At 54.3% G+C, this 16946-nt stretch overlaps 1 protein-coding gene across 2 annotated transcripts in view; it reads left to right on the forward strand.

Moving 5' to 3' along the window:
- ITPKB (inositol-trisphosphate 3-kinase B) overlaps nt 1-16946 on the forward strand; it is a 96502-nt gene that overhangs the window by 66775 nt on the left and 12781 nt on the right. For both annotated transcript variants that reach the window (XM_031438463.2, XM_031438464.2), the window contains exons 3-4: nt 14282-14381; nt 15686-15899. In XM_031438463.2, the coding sequence (XP_031294323.2) occupies nt 14282-14381; nt 15686-15899 (314 nt within the window). The remainder of the gene's footprint in view (nt 1-14281; nt 14382-15685; nt 15900-16946) is intronic.

Below are 16946 nucleotides of genomic sequence, written 5' to 3' on the forward strand. Positions count from 1 at the left end.
GTATGCAGGCTGCCAGGGGTAGGAGTTGGGGCAGTACCCCCAGGTCTGCCCCCTGGTTGGGACACAAGCCTGGCTGGGCCCCTCGGCCCCTTTGTGCTTCTCTGGGAATGAGAGGGGAGTCCATTGCCCGCCTCCTGGGGCCCTGGGAGGCTCCTGCTACATGGGAAAGTGCTAAGTAAGCACTCGGGCCCCAATTGACAGAGATGCCCGGGGAAGGGCGATGAGTCAGTCTGTTTATGAAAATCACACATACCGACACAGACGTCAGGATGACCCGGGGGACAGCTGCATTCTGAGATCTGACAAGTCTTGCTCATGCATGGGGGTTCACTGGTGTGTCTTTCTGGCAACCCCATTTCCTGTGCCTCCAGCAGTCTACACGTGAACAGATGCATGACCGCCTCTCTGAGACAGGCCTCTGCCCTGAACAGCCCTGGTCGGGAGAGGGAAGCTGGGTGACTCAGAGCCCAAGTCAGGGCTGTGCATCAGCCTCTGGTGGGCAGGGCTGTAGCGGCTCAGTTTCTGATCTTCTCTGCAAGTCTGCGTTCCCATTTGCCAAGCGCCTCTGAGCCACAGGCAAATCCGTGTCATCTGTCAGAAATATGAATTGCACCAGTGTATCTTGCTGGGGAGTATTTTCTAAATATAGCTAAATATTTGATACTGCTTGTAAATTCTCATGTACTATTCAAGCTTTTCCTGAAGAATTTCCTTGTTAGAGATTCCTTACGTGGGAGTTCCCCTAAAATCTGACTTTGGAGTTAGTCCAGAGTAGCCCCCTTACCAGATCTTTTACAAGTGCTTTCTGGGTTCTTAGAAACTACTTAAAAGGTAGTATTTGTCTGTGAATGTTCTTGGCCTAGAGAAGTAAACTTTTAACAAGCTGGAGGTTAAGGAAATCTTGTCCCTCAGGTTCTTAAATTTATAACCAGAAAATTTTTAATCTCAGGGCATGTCTGAGAAACGACAAGAGCTGCTGGCACAGGAGAAATTGTTTCCACAAGCAGGGCTGTGCTTGAGAGCTGGAGGCAGAGAAGAGGCCATTTTAGATTCTTCCACGTTTTGCAGAAAACTTCCTTTCAGATTTCTGGCTTTTTAAATGTCATCTTCCAGCAGGGGCTAAAGAAGTCTGTTTCCACATGGGCCACCTGGCGGAGCTGCCCGGATCCTGTTGCCTGGTCAGCCTTCCTGGGAACCAGCAGAATTACTTCTTTCCGACCATAAGTCCCTTGGGGAGGCCTGGGGTGGGAGGGGAGGGTCTGCAGGAAATAGAAGAGCTGCTGGTGGCTTCTATGCGAGGCTGCCTGCTCACAAGCTGCCTTTCTCACCCGTCCTAGAAGTGGCTCCCGGGCATTCTGGACTCCCAGAACGATGCTGTTTAAAGCCAGCCCCAAACTCTTCCAGGGTTGTTTTTATGGTGAGAAATAATCCCATTGTTGGAGACCCACTGCCTGCCAGCTGTGGCCTTTCCTTTCCCTCTTGGAAAAGAGGGATTCAAGGGCAACAGTTGGGACAGAGGAGGAGGTGATCAGACCAGGCTGCTAATTCTGCAGAACCAGTGCAGAGCCCCCTCCCACGTGTTTCATCCCACAGACAGGCTCCTGTCCTCGGGGGGTGACAGATCAGACTGAACACATGAGGGGTATGCAGTACTCACCTCTACTGAGGGCTTCTGTGTGTGTAGCAGGTGCTGCTCAGAGAGACTTTAATCCTGAAACCACCCTGCAGGATAGATGGTATTCCCATTTTACAGATAACGAGGAAACTGAAGAAACTCAGAGAGGTTTGGTAACTTGCCTAATCCCACTAGCCAGGAATAACAGGATCTAAATCTGGGTTTATAAAGTTACATGTTATAAATTCCCAATGAGGTAGCCTAGCAGAGTGATAAAGCGATTGGACCCCGGAGCCAGACTGTCTGGGGTCAAATCTCGGCTTTGCCACTTACTATCTTTAGAACTTTGGGCAAGTTGTTTAATCCCTCTGTGCCTTGGTGTCCCCATCTCTCAGATGGGATAATGAGATGACCTATGTGATAAGTTGAGATCTTCGTGTCATGCATACTTAGCACTTAGCATTGTATCTGGCTCTGGTAAGCACTCAAGACTCATCACCTGTTTATTACTGTTCCTAGAACAGTTCACATGCTGTGGGCTCCATGCTACTGCCTGCCTGGCCCTCCATCTTGTCTCGGTGCTAAGAAGGAGGGATTGAGCACCCTGAGCCACTCCGGCCAGGGAAACTGGAGGAGGTGTGTTGGGGCTGGGGATGGGCATGGGGCCAGTGTCCTGACTGGCCCCTGTGAGGGAGGGGCCCGTGGTGGGTGGTGCTCTACGGTCCCAGGCCTTCAGTGCCAATTGTCCGCTGACCAGTAAGATCTTCAGTAAATTTCCACCCTCTGTAACTTGGCCTTGTTTTTTTGCATTTTAACCAAAGTAAAAATAAAATCTGTGGGGAGGGGTGGATGAGGCACAGGGAGGGAAGGGACCTGGTGTGTGTCGCAAGGGCGGCCCCACTAGCTGGACAGAGCCCCGGATGCCCTTTCCCAGAGGAAAGGCTGAGCCTTTCTGTCTTGTGAGCTTGGTCCATTAGGAAGTCAGCTGCTAGAGGCTGCCAGCCCCCACCCCCAGGGCTCTTCCCTGGCCCCCTGGCCACTCCCTGTTTCCTCCTATTGTTGGCTCCCCCAGCCTCTGCTCCCGCAGCCCCAGCAGGCCCCTGGCGGCCTGAGAGGTATGCTAGGCCTCTGTGCACCAAAGCATTTCCTACGCTTTCAGCTGCTTCCCATCTCTCGCCTCTTTCCTCTAGTGCTCCATTATTTTTAGTTCTTAAGAGGATGGAATCCAGGAGGGAGAAGGCAGGAGGAGCCAAGTCAGTGACCTTCTACATGAGAGATGGAGCATTCCCCAGGCCCTGCCTGGTAGGGAGTATTAGGAGCATTTCCATTTTGGGTGAAGGATACCTCCATTCTCGGGTAACCCATAAAAAGGCTGGTTTGGCAAGATCGTGAGCCCCTTTGTTGCCAGCTCCTGTAGAGTTAGGAAGAGGGAAGGAGGGTAGATCTGGAACAGTCATTAGTGGTAGTGCTTTCCCTGCTGGGTTGACTAACCGGAGTGAAAGAGCATCTTCCAAGCCCTCACGTGTGCATGTGAAAAGGTCCCTGGGGCCTGGTGGAGTGAGAGAACCCCAGGGAGACTGAACAGAACATCCCCACAAATAGGCCCCCTGGAGATGTCTCTGGAAAACTCCAGACTTGAGCAGGTGAGCATAAAGAGGTATGAGCTGGTTTAGGTGTATTTCAACTTCTAGGAGATGGGATGTAGCAGGGCCTGAGCCTCTGCTGTTTGTGGAGCCTAGGAAATTTTCTTACAGGTCACAGGACTGGTAGCGTTGGCCTTCCACTGTGTGTCCAGTGGGGGGCATACAGCAATGTTAGGACGAATTCCCAGTTCTTGAGAAGCTCACCCTTTGATGGGAAACACAATACAAGACGCAAGAATCACGAAGCTCTCAAACCCTATCCTGCGATGGGGAGGATTCCAGGAATGGCATGTGGCTGGTCTGAGACTCAGCTTTATGGAGAGGGTAGGGCCAGCTCACAAATTCCAGTGCCATCAGCTGGAGGAATAGGTGGGATGTGGGTCCAAGGAAAGGAGGAGGGAGAAGACTGCAGGCAGAGCACCTGCATGAGCAGGGACCTGGGGGTGGGGCAGGCTTGGGACAAGAAGATGGCCAGTCCTGCTGGATCAGGGAGGGCACCTGAGAGAGTGAGCATGGGGAAGGAGGGCGGTAAGGTACCTGGGCCAGCCCTGTGTCCCTGGTGGGGCCTCATTCCCGCCTGTAGGTGGTCAGGGAGCATTGGTTGGCCCCCGCCCTTGCCAGAAGCTCCTCTGGCAGGGATTCTGGATGATGGTGGGGGAGGGAGCGTGGCCATGAGGGAAGACCCCCGTGTGCCAGGCTGGGTGCTCCCCTTTTCCTAGAAACGGGGCTCTAGTCGCAATAGGAAGAAGACAGCTGATTAGGAGAGGGACAGCTGGGCTATCACACAGGTTTTCCTGGCTTGGGCCAGAAGATGCTGCTAGGAGTTGACTGACCAAGGTGGCATCCCTCAGGAAGGGTCAGCCCGAGCTGAATGCTTGCATCAAGAGCTCCCATTTTTGAACAGGAGCTCCAGGTCCTGACCAGGTCCTACCCTCCCAACCCGGAGCAGAGCAGCCCTCTGATCCGATCAGAAGTGGAGAGGACAGAGCTCTCACCCTGAGAATAGAGCCGGTTCCTGCCTCCCACACCTGCAGGAGCCAAGGGTTCCGGACCACAGGGGAAGGTGGGGATCCACCATTCTCCTCCTGCTCTGGACGAGCTGTTGATCCTGGGGGGCGGGTACCTCACCCATCCCTCCACTCCCAGCCGGTAGGTTCTCTACAGGACAGGTGAGGAGATGCCGCGCTCAGCCATAGACTCTGTGGAAGGTATTCTGAACCACCCAACTTGTGGGGACATCACATGGGGGGAGGGGGTAGTGTTTAAATTCAACGTTTACTCTGGTCTTTCTCAAAAAGTGTTTTTGCATTTGGCTTTTAGGAGAGTTTTCTTCTTTGTTAAAGGGAGAAGACGGTTAGTCTTAAAATCCAGATTCTTATTTTTAGCCCAGAGCTACCTGCCCTGCCAAGTCCTTGGGCTTAATTTTTCCGATCCTCGGTGTCTTGGTTTTGAAAGGCCTTCCCCCCTCCCCTCCAGGCTCCCAGCGCACTCTTGGCAGGGGCAGGTTTCGCCTTCGGCCCCAGCCAGGTTTCTGACCTGGGCTCCCGGGCCGAGCTGCTGAGCCAGGGGCCCCTACCTGCCTGGGCTTGCACGCAGCTGCTGTCACAGGCGCGCTCTGCCGGGGCAAGTACAATGAACAAAGCTGGCCGGCTGTGGCTCGGCCTCCTGGGAGAAGCACAGGCCTTCCCCCAGCAAAGGAAAGAATGATTACTAGGGAAACCCTAACTGCTTTTTTAGAAAGACCAAAAGAAGAAAAAGGAAGGAAAAAACACATTTTTCCCAAACATGGACAACTCAATGCCTTTTGCTCAGACTTCTGCAAGAGCAGAACAAAGGCACTGACACAGAACGAACCTTCCCAGGCAGGAGTGTCATCTCCCACTTCCAGTGCTTTGTTAGTGTGCCTCCTTGAACTGTGTGTCAGTGAAGCTGTTGTGGGAACCACTTGGAAGGAAGGCAAGGCAGGTCTTTATTCAGGCCTCCCCATCTGAATGGTTACTCTCTTGACACAGCACTTGCTGTTTGTCTGAGGCTATTTTTTAACTGAGGGAGAGATGATGGGGGCCTAGTTATCCCAATGGCTGAAACAAAACACAATCCTCAGAGCAAAGCAGGAAGCTGTGTGACCTTGGGCAAGTTACTTAACCTCTCTGAACATGTTTCATCATTTGCAGAATGGAGATAACTATATCGGTGTTGTGAGTGAGGATTACATGGAATATTAGCATAGTACCTAGTGCGTGTTAAGTGTTTAATATGTGATTTTTCTGCCTTTTTCCCTGGTTAAGCCAGGTTATTACCACTAACCAACACACATACACACCTGCATACACACATGCACGCGTGTGCAGCAAAGCAAAGGATTCTGGCAATATTGTTTTCGAGAGTCAGAGGGTCCAGAGATAATTTCCCTTTTCTGGTATTTTAGAGATTTCGCCTCATTTCTTTTACTCAGAAAAATAGAGGAGACTCTTTCTGGTTATCTACAAATAAAAGTTAGCCAAGTGATCTATTTAAGTACAAAGGTAAGTACTGGAGGAAAGAACAGAATATTGGGGGAATAGCTCAGGTGGAAAAGGGGTTAAGAAGAGTGTGTAAACCCCCTTTAAAAAAGAAAATGTGTTCAGCAAGCTCGCTTTTTACCCCTGAAGTACTGTTCTTCATTGGTGTCTAGCAGAGTTCCACATATGTGAGATGGGGTGATTTGGTAAGCTCTTCTTTCTCCTTTTGGCAACGTGAGTGAACTTCTGAACCAGAAACTGGTGTGGAGACACCTGGGCGCTGACTGGCTCTGCTCTCCCTGAGTCACAGAGCTTGGGGGCCTCAGGAGCCGCCCCGCGGGTTCCCAGCTGCCGTGAATATCCAAGGGGCAGCTTTGTAAGCATTTAATCACACAATTAGCTCATCTTCTTGCCACTGGCAGTAATTGACCCTCTGGAAATGCGCAGTGGATTTTTGCCAGTCTCCTGTACCTTGGAGGAGAAAACTATTTCAATTAAAAAAGAAAAAAAAAAGAACAGACAGAAGTGAAAACAAAGTGAACATCTGAGGTTCGCCTGTCCCATGAAGTATACAGAGCACCCGTGTACATGTATTGCCACCTCATCCATCCTTTCTGTAACCTGTAGGGGAGGGTAGTGCATGTGTGATGTTGCGGTGCCCAGTTTACAGATGAGAACACTGAGGTGGGGGACAGGTTCAAAGGCTCGCTCACAGATGCAGCTGGGAAGTGGCAGAGAAAGGGATCATTCTAACTCCAGAACCTGAATTGGGCTCCATTTTGTGTGCTGTCTTCTGGAAATGAAATCCAGCACTCAGCTCGGAGGCAGAGGATTTCAGACAGGCTTCAGACAGAGGGGGAAGAGTGTGTCGCTCCAGCCTTGATCGGCAGGGCGGTGAAACAGCGGCAGGCCTGGCAAAGTCAGCGGGAAGGGAAGCTGCAGGAAGGGCCGGCTGCCTTGGGGTAAAGTGGGATTGTGAGTAACTGTCTTCAGGAGGCCAGCTTCTCTGAGACAGTCCAGGCATTGCTGTGGCTGACGGGTGAGGAGCAGAGCCTGCGCAGGCCTGGAAGCTCCAGCTTGCTTCCGGAGGCTCTCCCTCCACCTGAACCATGTGAGGCTCGGCTCGGCCCAGCCTGCAGGCCCAGCTGGCAGAGGTGGCCTCTCAGGGACCCCAGCAAGGGTATGCTGAGTGCCTGGTGGGGCAGGTGCTGGGGGTCTGGCTCTTGGGAGGTGAGAACTGGGACGCAGGGTACCCAGGAGGGACAGCTGAAGCAGAGGAAGGGCTTCCGGGGAAAGGGGCATCTGAGCAGCCTAGGTAGGCTTAGCTGAGTCCTTGTTCTCTGTACACATTATTGTGAAAAATTCCTGATGGCAGAAAGTGTCACCCTTGCAGTGTCTGAGGGTTGGTGGGGAAGGATAGATGGGGCCCGGAGATGCCTGCAGAACCTCACAGGCCTGAGAGAACCTGTGTTCAGTGAGCTGCAAACACCTCCACATGTGGGCAGGAGAGGGGCACTAGCCCCTCTGGACATCCTACAGCCCCCACGTCACTACCCTTTCTTCCTCTACCCATCCCAAATTGTGTGCAGAAGCACAACATTGGTTTGGAGGGAAAGGCAGTGGCTAGACAGGAGACAGGAAGCGGGCCCCAGAGGGCACTGTGGGCTGAGCTGAGGAGAGGACAGGGTTGTCCCTGGGCAGCTCGCCCTCCTGTGGGGAAACTGGGCTGCTACTCAGACACCACCTCGGGGCCCACTCTCCCCTCAGAGGGTGAGAAGGAGGCCGCCAGTGAGGAGAGAGCATGGCCAGACCCTGAAGAACATGCAGAGGGTGGATGAGTGGAGGGCACAGGGCTGGTGACCATCTTTGCTCCTCCTGCAGTTTTCAGGGTGCTGCTGGACACACCCCCAAGGAGAGCCTCAGGCACTTGCCACCTCTGGCCCTCCCCTCCCCCAAGTCAGTGGTCATTGGCAGAGAGGTCGCAGGTCAGGAACCAGAAGGCCCTGCAGGCCCAGGGTCACCTGCCACCACCAAACAGCAGGGCTCTTTTCCACCCCAGGAGTCAGGGCCCGTTTCCTGGGGGTGAGAGCCATGCAGTCACCAAGGCCCTTGAAGGGGCCCACACTTGGTGTGGGCTCCTGCTGTCCCCATCCTGGCATTCTTACCAAGTTTTGGACAAGAGGCCCACATTTTAATTTTGCACTGGGCCCCGTATATTATGCAGCTGATCCTGACAGTAGAGAAAGCGTCCTGTGAGTGGGTCGGCTGGAGGCCCCTCATTCCCCAGCCCAGGCTCTGGGTCCCTGATTCTCCGCCTTCCTCCTTCTTCCCTTCCTCCTCCCCCTCCTTCTTCCCTTCCTCCTCCCCCTCCTTCTCTGCTTTCTCCTCTTCCACCAGTCCTTTTTGCCTGTGTGATGGAAGACAAAGGCCTGGCTTTGAGGTCATCTCAGTTAGCCTTTTTTATTTGTTTAATAAAGGCAGTGTTCCCTGCAGTATGAGTGTGGATGCCTGACTCAGGGAACCAGCCGGAGGGTGGCGTTTACCCAGGAGCCATTAGCATCACGGGGAGACTTGGTGTCTGGTTTAGATAAACACTCAGAATCAGAGATGCTGCCCAGTCTTCCCCTTGGGGCCCAGCCTGGGCCCTGGCAGCCCTCCTGGCGGGTGGATTGTTTCTGAGCTGGGCTCTCAAGGGCTCTGGGTGACTCGAGTCCAGGCCAGAGGCACGTGAAGAGATGCCTTCCTCCCAGGGCTGCCCTGTGTGCTCTGAGGCTCCACATGCCGAGTGGAGGGGTCACCCCACATCAGTACTGGCCTTCAGGGAAGAGATTCATACCTGCTGTGATTCCAGAGGTCTTTGGGCAAAGAGGAGGAGGGAAAAGTGAGGCGGAATGTGTTCCGCCCTGAGCCTCCCAAAGGCACCGGTTCCCACCCACAGGTTGTGCAGGGTGGGTGGAGCCTGAGCCGCTGAGACCCGCTGCCTGTGGCTGGTGTTTTTGCCAGGTTCTGAAACTCCATCTCCCGGGGACTTCTGTCACCTCAAGCATGAAGAGGGTTGGAGTTTTGTTGCTATTAAGTTTTTTTCCCTCCTACTAAAGCCTCTCTCCACATTCTCTGAATATTTTAGCTCCTGTCAAGTCAGGTACAAAGGGAGGGAACTGCCCAGAGCAGCTTCAGAGCACCAGACCCTTCCAGCCACTCTAAGCCTTAAAGGACCAGCTCCCACCTCGCCACTGGGTCTGGCTATTTTCTGATCCTTCTAAACTCTGAATGAACTGGGGTCCTACCCTTCCCTGTGCAGCCAGAATAGAGAACAAGACCCCACCTGTTACAGACAGAGGGCACTGCCCTGCACTCAGGTAGGAAACAGCAAAACCAAAACTAGTGCAGGAGTTCAGTCATCTAGGGATTTGTGTAGCTGGGTCATCCAAGCCCATAAACCCAAGGTGTTACCTGAAAAACCTCACTTCTGGTCTGCAGTTGGCTTAACCCAGAACAAAGATGAAAGCTCTGTGTCTCCAGCCCACCCTGTGGCCCCTTCCCTGCTCAACAGATAATCAGCTTTATGGGGTTTCCTTTCCCTTGAAGTACTCCTAAGACTATCCCAAGTGCAGAGTTCCAGCCACAGTGTAAGAGTGTTTAGCTGATCTGATCTGACTCATGGGAGAGCCTTGTGTCACCAGCTAAGCTGGAAGTGGCACCTGCCCAGCCCCGGGATGGGACCTGTCTGGGGTTTTGGTGGCCAACTATTCAGTATCTTCCCAAAGCTCTGGGCTCCTCCGCTAAGGAGCAGCCAGTGCCCTGGCCGCCCAGGGGAACTGCCTTGAAGAAATCTCTGTGTCCTTCCTGCCCAGTCCTCTGTCTCTGTCACCTCGTCTGGCGTGCTCTGGGCTGGAAGGAGTGCTCATGGACAGGGGCCCTGCTTGTTGATGGGCATAGCATTTGGTGAATCAGTTTGAGGTTCCCAGTGTGAGCTGGCATCTGCTGGCAGGGAGGAGAATGGAATGACTTTGAGGAAGCAACTCAACTTAACAAGATTCTTCATCTTACAGAGACCATACTCCTGTCTACCATCAGGTTGTTCGAAGATGAGAAATGAGGTTGTAAAGCACCTGGTCAGCTCCTGTCACATTTGAGAGCCCATATGTGTTAAGAGTCATGAATACACACTCCAGGCCCAGTGCTGATGCAGGGGGGCTGGGGGTGGTGGGCTGGCCTTCCTGTTGCACATCTAGGGAAATGTGCCCTCCCAGCTCCCAGGGAGATGACAGAATGACACCAGCCTGCAGGGAGATGCTCAGCAGTCTTAGGAAGAACACCCCAGCTTATCTGTTAGGTAGGCCAGTCCCCTGTGTGTCAGTAAGTAACGTGTCAAGAGTAGAGCTTGCTGGAGTCAGCTGCTGACTCTTGTGAGGACCCTGCGGCCCAGAGAGGCCAGGGGTCCTTTCAGGCATGTGGAGCTTTGGGGGCATTCCAGAAAGGGTCAGCTGAGGGTGTCCAGATGGCCCTGGTGATCGGGAGGTGATGAGAGAACCTGGCCAGTGAAATCAGTAGGCAGCCAGCGCTGCCCCGGGGGAGGGAGCAGGTGCCCTTCGCCTCACAGTGTTCAAGGCATCTGAGAGCTGCCTGTTTGACAAAGCTCAGCTCAAGAAGTTAGAGACCCAAGACTGATCAGCTTTCAGAGAAGTGATTGAGGCTCTTGAGAATCTCCCAGGAGGGAAAAGGTGCTAAGTTCCTCTGGATGGAATTCCTCCAGCTTGTCAGGCTGCCCTCCTTTCTTGCCTCGTCACCTGTCTTAGGCAGGGGAAGAGGCCTGGCATCCACTTTGAGGACTGTGGCTTCCTCCAGCGAGGGGCTTGGAGGGAGACTAGTGGCCCAGCCTGCCCTCTGGAATCCACCACCTGGAAAGCAGCTTCCGCCTAGAGTAGGTGGTTCCTGAATGGGTGCTGTGATCTGCCGGGCATTGTGAGGAAATCGATTCTCCATCATCCCCTCTCACCCTCCCTTTCGTTCTTTCTGCTCCTATGGGCTGGGGGTGGGGAGCAGTGGTCACCCTTTCGCCTTTTTTCCTGGGCCTGGACTTGGACCTGGACCTGCTTTTCTGTTTAATGTTCAGCTCCGCCTGGGTGTTGCTATTTAAAAACCACAGGAAAATCCCCTGCGTGCTGCTGCCAGCACAGGCGAGAAATCCCCTGGTGTGCAAACATGCGCCAGTGGAATATTCTACCTTGGAAGGGGAGGACTTTCTGGCCCTGGCCATGTGGGGCCCATTTTTATGTTGAAGAAGTACTTCCTCGTGGAGGAGGTGGGGAAAGGAGAAGCTGCACAAAAAAATGCCCCGTTCGCTCGGAGCTCAGCGATGTTGGGAGGCTCTTGGATCCTGCGAGCCGCCAGAGGACCCCCCCACCCTGGAGTACTCATCTCCATCCTGGACCCCTGATGTGTGGTCTGGGAATGAGAGGTTTCACAGCCCAAGCACCCGTGCTGGGCTCAGGCCTCACTGTTCTCACCCAGTGTCTGTTGCCTCCTGCCTCCTGGGTCCCAGGTCCACTGCCCAGTGTGTCCCCATGGGTCTCCAGAGAGCTACATCCCAACTGGGTGGGTCTGGCCCAGCCCCAGACTGTGGCCTTTATTCTTTAGAAACCACGGAAACACCTCCACTTAACTCCAGACTGACTGTCCCTGGGGGAACTTCAGGGACACCACCCTTGACCACAGCCCACTAAGACTTCCACATACACCCCAGTGACCGTGGTATTCTGATGGCTTTACCTCCTAGGATCAAAGAAATCTTCATGTTATTCCCATTTTACAGGTAAGATAAAGGAGGCCTCAAGGAGGCCTACAGGCCTCAAGGAGGGTCAGGAACTTGTCCCAGGCCTGTCACTGATGAGCGGACACCCAGGACCCAGGCCCAGGTTGGCCTGCCTTCCCCACACCACGATGCCCAGAGCCCAGGTTTCTCTGCCTGGCATCCAGAGCCCGCCTTATCTGCTCACCCTGACCTCCCATTGCTTCCAGCTCCTGTTCCCAGCAGATCTGGCCCCACCTGCTCCAAATCCCAGTCCCAGGCCTCTGTTCCCACAGGCCCTGCTGCCTGCAGTAGGTTTCTCCTTCTTCCTTGAGTCTGCCCCCAAATTGCCCCTGTGGGGTGCAGCCTCTGCTACGGCCTTCCTTCCCAGCAGGCATCAGTCTTTGCATCCCCCTTACCATCCCCTTCCCCCAGCAGCAGGACCTGACCTCCCTGGGTCCTCTGTTGCCACCACATCTGCAGATACCATGTGAAATGACATGCTGCGGCTGGGTGACTGTGGCCTCTCTCATCTTCCTCTGAGGGGCCCTTGCTGTTGGGATGCGAGAGGTCATTTTCCAGGGTCCTGGAGTGTCTACCAGTCCATATAGTGGACTAGCTGTCCATCCCTCCCTAGACAGATGAGGAATCTGAGGCCCTGAGATGGGGTACACAGAAGGGTAGTGTGGGTTTAGCTGTCCCCTGATGGGGAAGTGGCGTGGGATGGGGTCAACCCTGGACTGAGAACACTGCCCTCCCCCTCCTCCCACTCTGCTCTGGACCTGTCAGACCCTCGTCCCCTCTGAGCTCTGTTGCAGGGGCGTGGTCAGCAGGTGGTGATGGGCTGTGCACTTTTCTTCTGGACCCACCTTAATGTCCTCCCCATCAGTCGGACAGCCACCACTTGGTCATGTCATGTAATTAGGTTTTCCCATTGCTGCTTTCACGCATCGTCTGCCCTGCGTATTTATGCAGCCTTCCAGGTGCTTGGATAAGGAATGCTGGCCTTCCGTAGCCTTCTTTGGTGATCTCCATCAGAACGATCTTGGAAAAACTCTGTTGTCGGTGAGGCTGGCCTTGTCACGTGGCCTGGCAGAGCATTGTCCTCGCTTGGGATAGACTAGGTCTTGGCGGTAGAGTGAGGGTTTCTGGGATGGGGTAAATGTTGCCAGGTTCGGTGGGGAAGAATTCTTCTTCTTAAGCAGATTTGAACTTGAAAACCTGATGACAGAAGCAGCTGAGTCTCAGCAGAGAGGAAAAAAACAAGGGAGGCTGATTTAACCTTGGGTTCCAACAGCTGGAGTCCGCCCAGCATCCCCAGGGTGGCTGTGGCGGGCGCTGAGGGACAGGGAATGAGGAGCCGCCTTCCCAGGGGTCCCCTGTCCAGGCAGGGCCACTCCTCACCTCCCTCTTCTGCGGAATTCCCGGCTCCTCCTTCCCAGAGCAGAACCTTGAGGTTTTACTCCCTCAGGTTTCGCTGGTCAGGGATCCGCTTCTCAGGAACTTGAAATGCTTCTCAGTTCAACTTCTCATCACCCTCTTCAGGGGCTTGCGTTTGGGGACATTCGATCTTCATCTCCACAGCCCGTTCTTATTAAAGTTAACTTAGGGATTTTTTTTTTTCTAGAGAAATGCTTATTACTGGGGGTAAAAAGAATTTTTTTAAAGTAGTCATGTAGGTGAGGGTTTAAATGCAGCTTTAGCACTTAAACTTGTCTGAGGCTCTGATTCTGCAAATGGAAGTAACAATAACTGCCTTGCATGCTTGTTGTGAAAATAAAATAAGAAGATGCTCAATAAATAATATCAGTTCTCCTTTCTGCCTAAGGAGCCCCTCCTGTGTGCGCACACACACACAGACACATACATACAGACACATTCAACGCAGACACACACACATATGCAGACACACACATACAGACACACACAGACACAGACACACACACACAGACGCACACACACACACATACACATACAGACACAGACACACAGACACACAGACACAGTTTTTACTTAAGAAACATCCTGAGAAGAAGTACAGTGGAGAGATAGACCTGTGGTTTGCTCACCCCTGGGTACACCAGAGTCTTGGAGGCACTGCTGTCCCCGGGGAACTCCCTGCTACGTCTCCTCAAACCACTCGCAGGCAAGAGGTGCGTCTGTTGCCACCATGCCTGCAGATACCATGTGAAATGACACACTGTGGCTGGGTGACTGTGGCTGCTCTCGTCTTCCTCTGAGGGGCCCTTGCTGTTGGGATGCGAGAGGTCATTTTCCAGGGTCCTGGAGTGGCCACCAGTCTAAAGAGCTTGGGGGACCAGCTGTCTGTCCCTCCCTAGGCAGATGAGGAAACTGAGGCCCCGAGACAGGGCATGCAGAAGGGCAGCGTGGGTTTAGCTGTCCCCTGATGGGGAAGTGGTGTGGGATGGGGTCAACCCTGGACTGAGAACACTGTCCCCTTTCTTGGTTCCCAGAGCCTGTCAGATCCTCGTCCCCTTGATTCTGGGAGTTTTGCTCGGCCTGTCTGTAGAACAGGCAAAGCCCACAGATGTATCCGACATAGGTGATGGCAGTGAGGTCCTCGGAGCACCAAGGATGCCTGCGCTGTGGGCATGACACTCACCTCTCATCCTGTGGCCACAGGCAGCGGGTTACCTTGTTTTGCATTCATCTTAACCGGAAAGTAGTAGTTCTGTTTCTAATGTAGAGCTTTTCATTTGCTTGTTTCTAGAGCAAATCATGGAGGAAAATAAAAAACATGGTGCACTGGTCTCCCTTTGTCATGTCCTTCAAGAAGAAGTACCCCTGGATCCAGCTGGCAGGACATGCAGGTAGCCGCAGCACTCCCGGACTCTCCGACGGGATGTCCGGCTCCTTGGTGGGGGTGTCCAGCATACGTGGCGGGCAGGCCTGGCCCTAGACGCTCGTGGGGATGAAGCGTCTGTACAGGTGCTCTCTGAGAGACTTTGCGGTGTGCAGTCAAGGCTGCACTTGAGGGATGGGGCCTTAACACTGCCTTGAAAATGCACACGGACGACCGTCCTCCGCATAGTCTGTGCCACCTCTGCCCCAAACACACACAAGCCCCCATCTGGTGTCTATCTCTTTCAGTCTCTTTCTTTCTCTCAGTCTCTCTTCCAGTTTAACTCAATAAAACAGATGAAAACACCCATCTTTTTAGCTTGCCCACCCTTTGTCACCCTGGAAGTGAAGAAGTGCTTCACTGGTGCCTGTTGTATGCCTGCATCACTGTGTTCCTCAGGGTGACAGCGCTGATGGAGATGTAGCATCTGCCCCGAAGGAACCCATAGCTGGCGGGGGATGCGGGCGGGTCACTCCATGAGTATAAGGCAGTGTGGAGTGCTGGATGCAGTGGCCAGGCCCTGGGCTAGCCATGAGTCTCCAGGTGGCCCCTCAGTGACAAGAGGAGGGACATCTAGGGCTGTCTAGCCCCCTCTTGGTGGCCCTTTGTTATGCATCATCCTCGGGGGCATTTCAGTGGCCGCCCATGGACTTGGCCTTCATGAGTTTAGGCTAGCACAGGGTCTGACATTTCTTTTATATCCTCAACCACAGTGGCTCAGCCTAAGGCAGGTGGATGGACACCCTTCTCATTACTTACCTGAGGGTGTGGTGCCCAGATGGGCCGAGCCTCGGATCCCCACTTCTCAGCCCATCTCCCTGTTCTGGCACTAAATCTGGTCCTATCAGGACTTCTCCTCTACTGAGACCAGAGACAACTTCGTGGCTAAGAAGCAGGGTTGACAGTGGGGTTGGGGGACAGTAGTCACACAGAGATGGGTGAATCGGTCCTGGCACAGACCTCTCACTTAGCCCTGCCCACTCTCCAACAGTGAGCACTGGAGTGCCTCCATCTTCAGAGGAGGAGCCTGGGGTCTGGGAGGTCAGGGAACCCTGAGTTGCTGTCAGGGACTGAGGGGACTGGGACTTGTACCCACTCCCCTTAAAGGGCTCAGTCCACCAGCAGGGACGTGGGCACCCCTTCAGCCCTGTGGTTGGCAAGCCCCACAGCCTCCCCGAGAGGCCGGGGCACTGAGATGGAGGGCCAAGGGGTGGTCAGAGCAGGGAGGGCCAAGGCTGGGGACCCAGGGCCTCCTTCCACCTTGCTCTGCAGGGAGCTTCAAGGCAGCTGCCAATGGCAGGATTCTGAAGAAGCACTGTGAGTCGGAACAGCGCTGCCTGGACCGGCTGATGGCCGACGTGCTGAAGCCCTTCGTGCCTGCCTACCACGGGGACGTGGTGAAGGACGGGGAGCGCTACAACCAGATGGATGACCTGCTGGCCGACTTCGACTCGCCCTGTGTGATGGACTGCAAGATGGGCATCAGGTGAGTCAGGCTCCTCGGACAGAGCACACTCGCTCCTCAGCACCCAGCCCGGCCAGGCGGCAGGTGCCAGGTACGGCATCCAAGGCTTCCAGGAGGCCAAGCTTTCTGGGCTGTTTCTGAGGCCTCGTGTGTGCAAGGCCAGGCTAGGGGGCTGGTTGGACTCCACCCAGGTCATCTCACATATGTGCAGAGGGGACAGGGATGCTGGCTTTGCCCACGACGGCCCCTTCCCTTCTCTGGTGAGCTGGGGTGGGGCAGGAGCCAGTAGCTGGTGGGGCCAGAATGGGTGGGAGCAGAGCCTCCCCAGGGAGAGGGCAGAGAGACCCACCAGGTCAGGTGGGCTTGCTGGGGGGCAGCAGGGTGGGGGAGACTTCTCATCCCACGCCTCCCACCCCCACATCCCCACCCAGCCAGTGAGTGGGAAGAGGAAGCTGGTTAGTAGATCATGTTGGTTTGCCAAAAAAGGCCTTTGCCTGTCATAAGAGTATAACGGAGGAGGAAATCCAGGCGCACGAGAGGCCCTGACCACAGGTACTGGCTCACCTGCATTCTGGACTGGTGCTGGGGGTGGCCCCAGCTTGACGGCTGCGTGCTCCCAGGCCCAGGGCAGGGCCCAGAGGCTGGAGAGGTCCATGGGCCCGTGTGTGGAATTGGGTCCCCCTAAGGCTCTGTCCTTCATCTCAAGAGTCACGGAGTAGCTCCTTCTTCCCTGTGGGACAGGGGACAGTGAAGTTCTCTAAGGCCTAAGATCGCTGCCTGGCTGCTGGTGCCCAGATGGACGGCCAGATGCTGGCCTTCTCCCTCCCAGCCCGCCGCTTACCGGGGAGACCAGGCTCCGAGAAACAGAGCTCAGAGTTAGAGCCTGCATTTGCTCTGGATGGTTTAAACAGTTTAATTTCTTCTAAGAGGAGATGGAGAAAGAGGAGTATGTGTGAATATATGTGTGTATGTTCAAGAGAGACAGCGGTCAAGAGAGAAGCAGGCCAAGCCAGTCAGTTTTCCTTCCCTCCTCATTCCTCCTGGGAGCTGTGTCATAAAATCACACCC

Source organism: Camelus dromedarius, chromosome 21 (genome assembly GCF_036321535.1).
Source record: "Camelus dromedarius isolate mCamDro1 chromosome 21, mCamDro1.pat, whole genome shotgun sequence".
Taxonomy (NCBI): Eukaryota; Metazoa; Chordata; class Mammalia; order Artiodactyla; family Camelidae; genus Camelus; species Camelus dromedarius.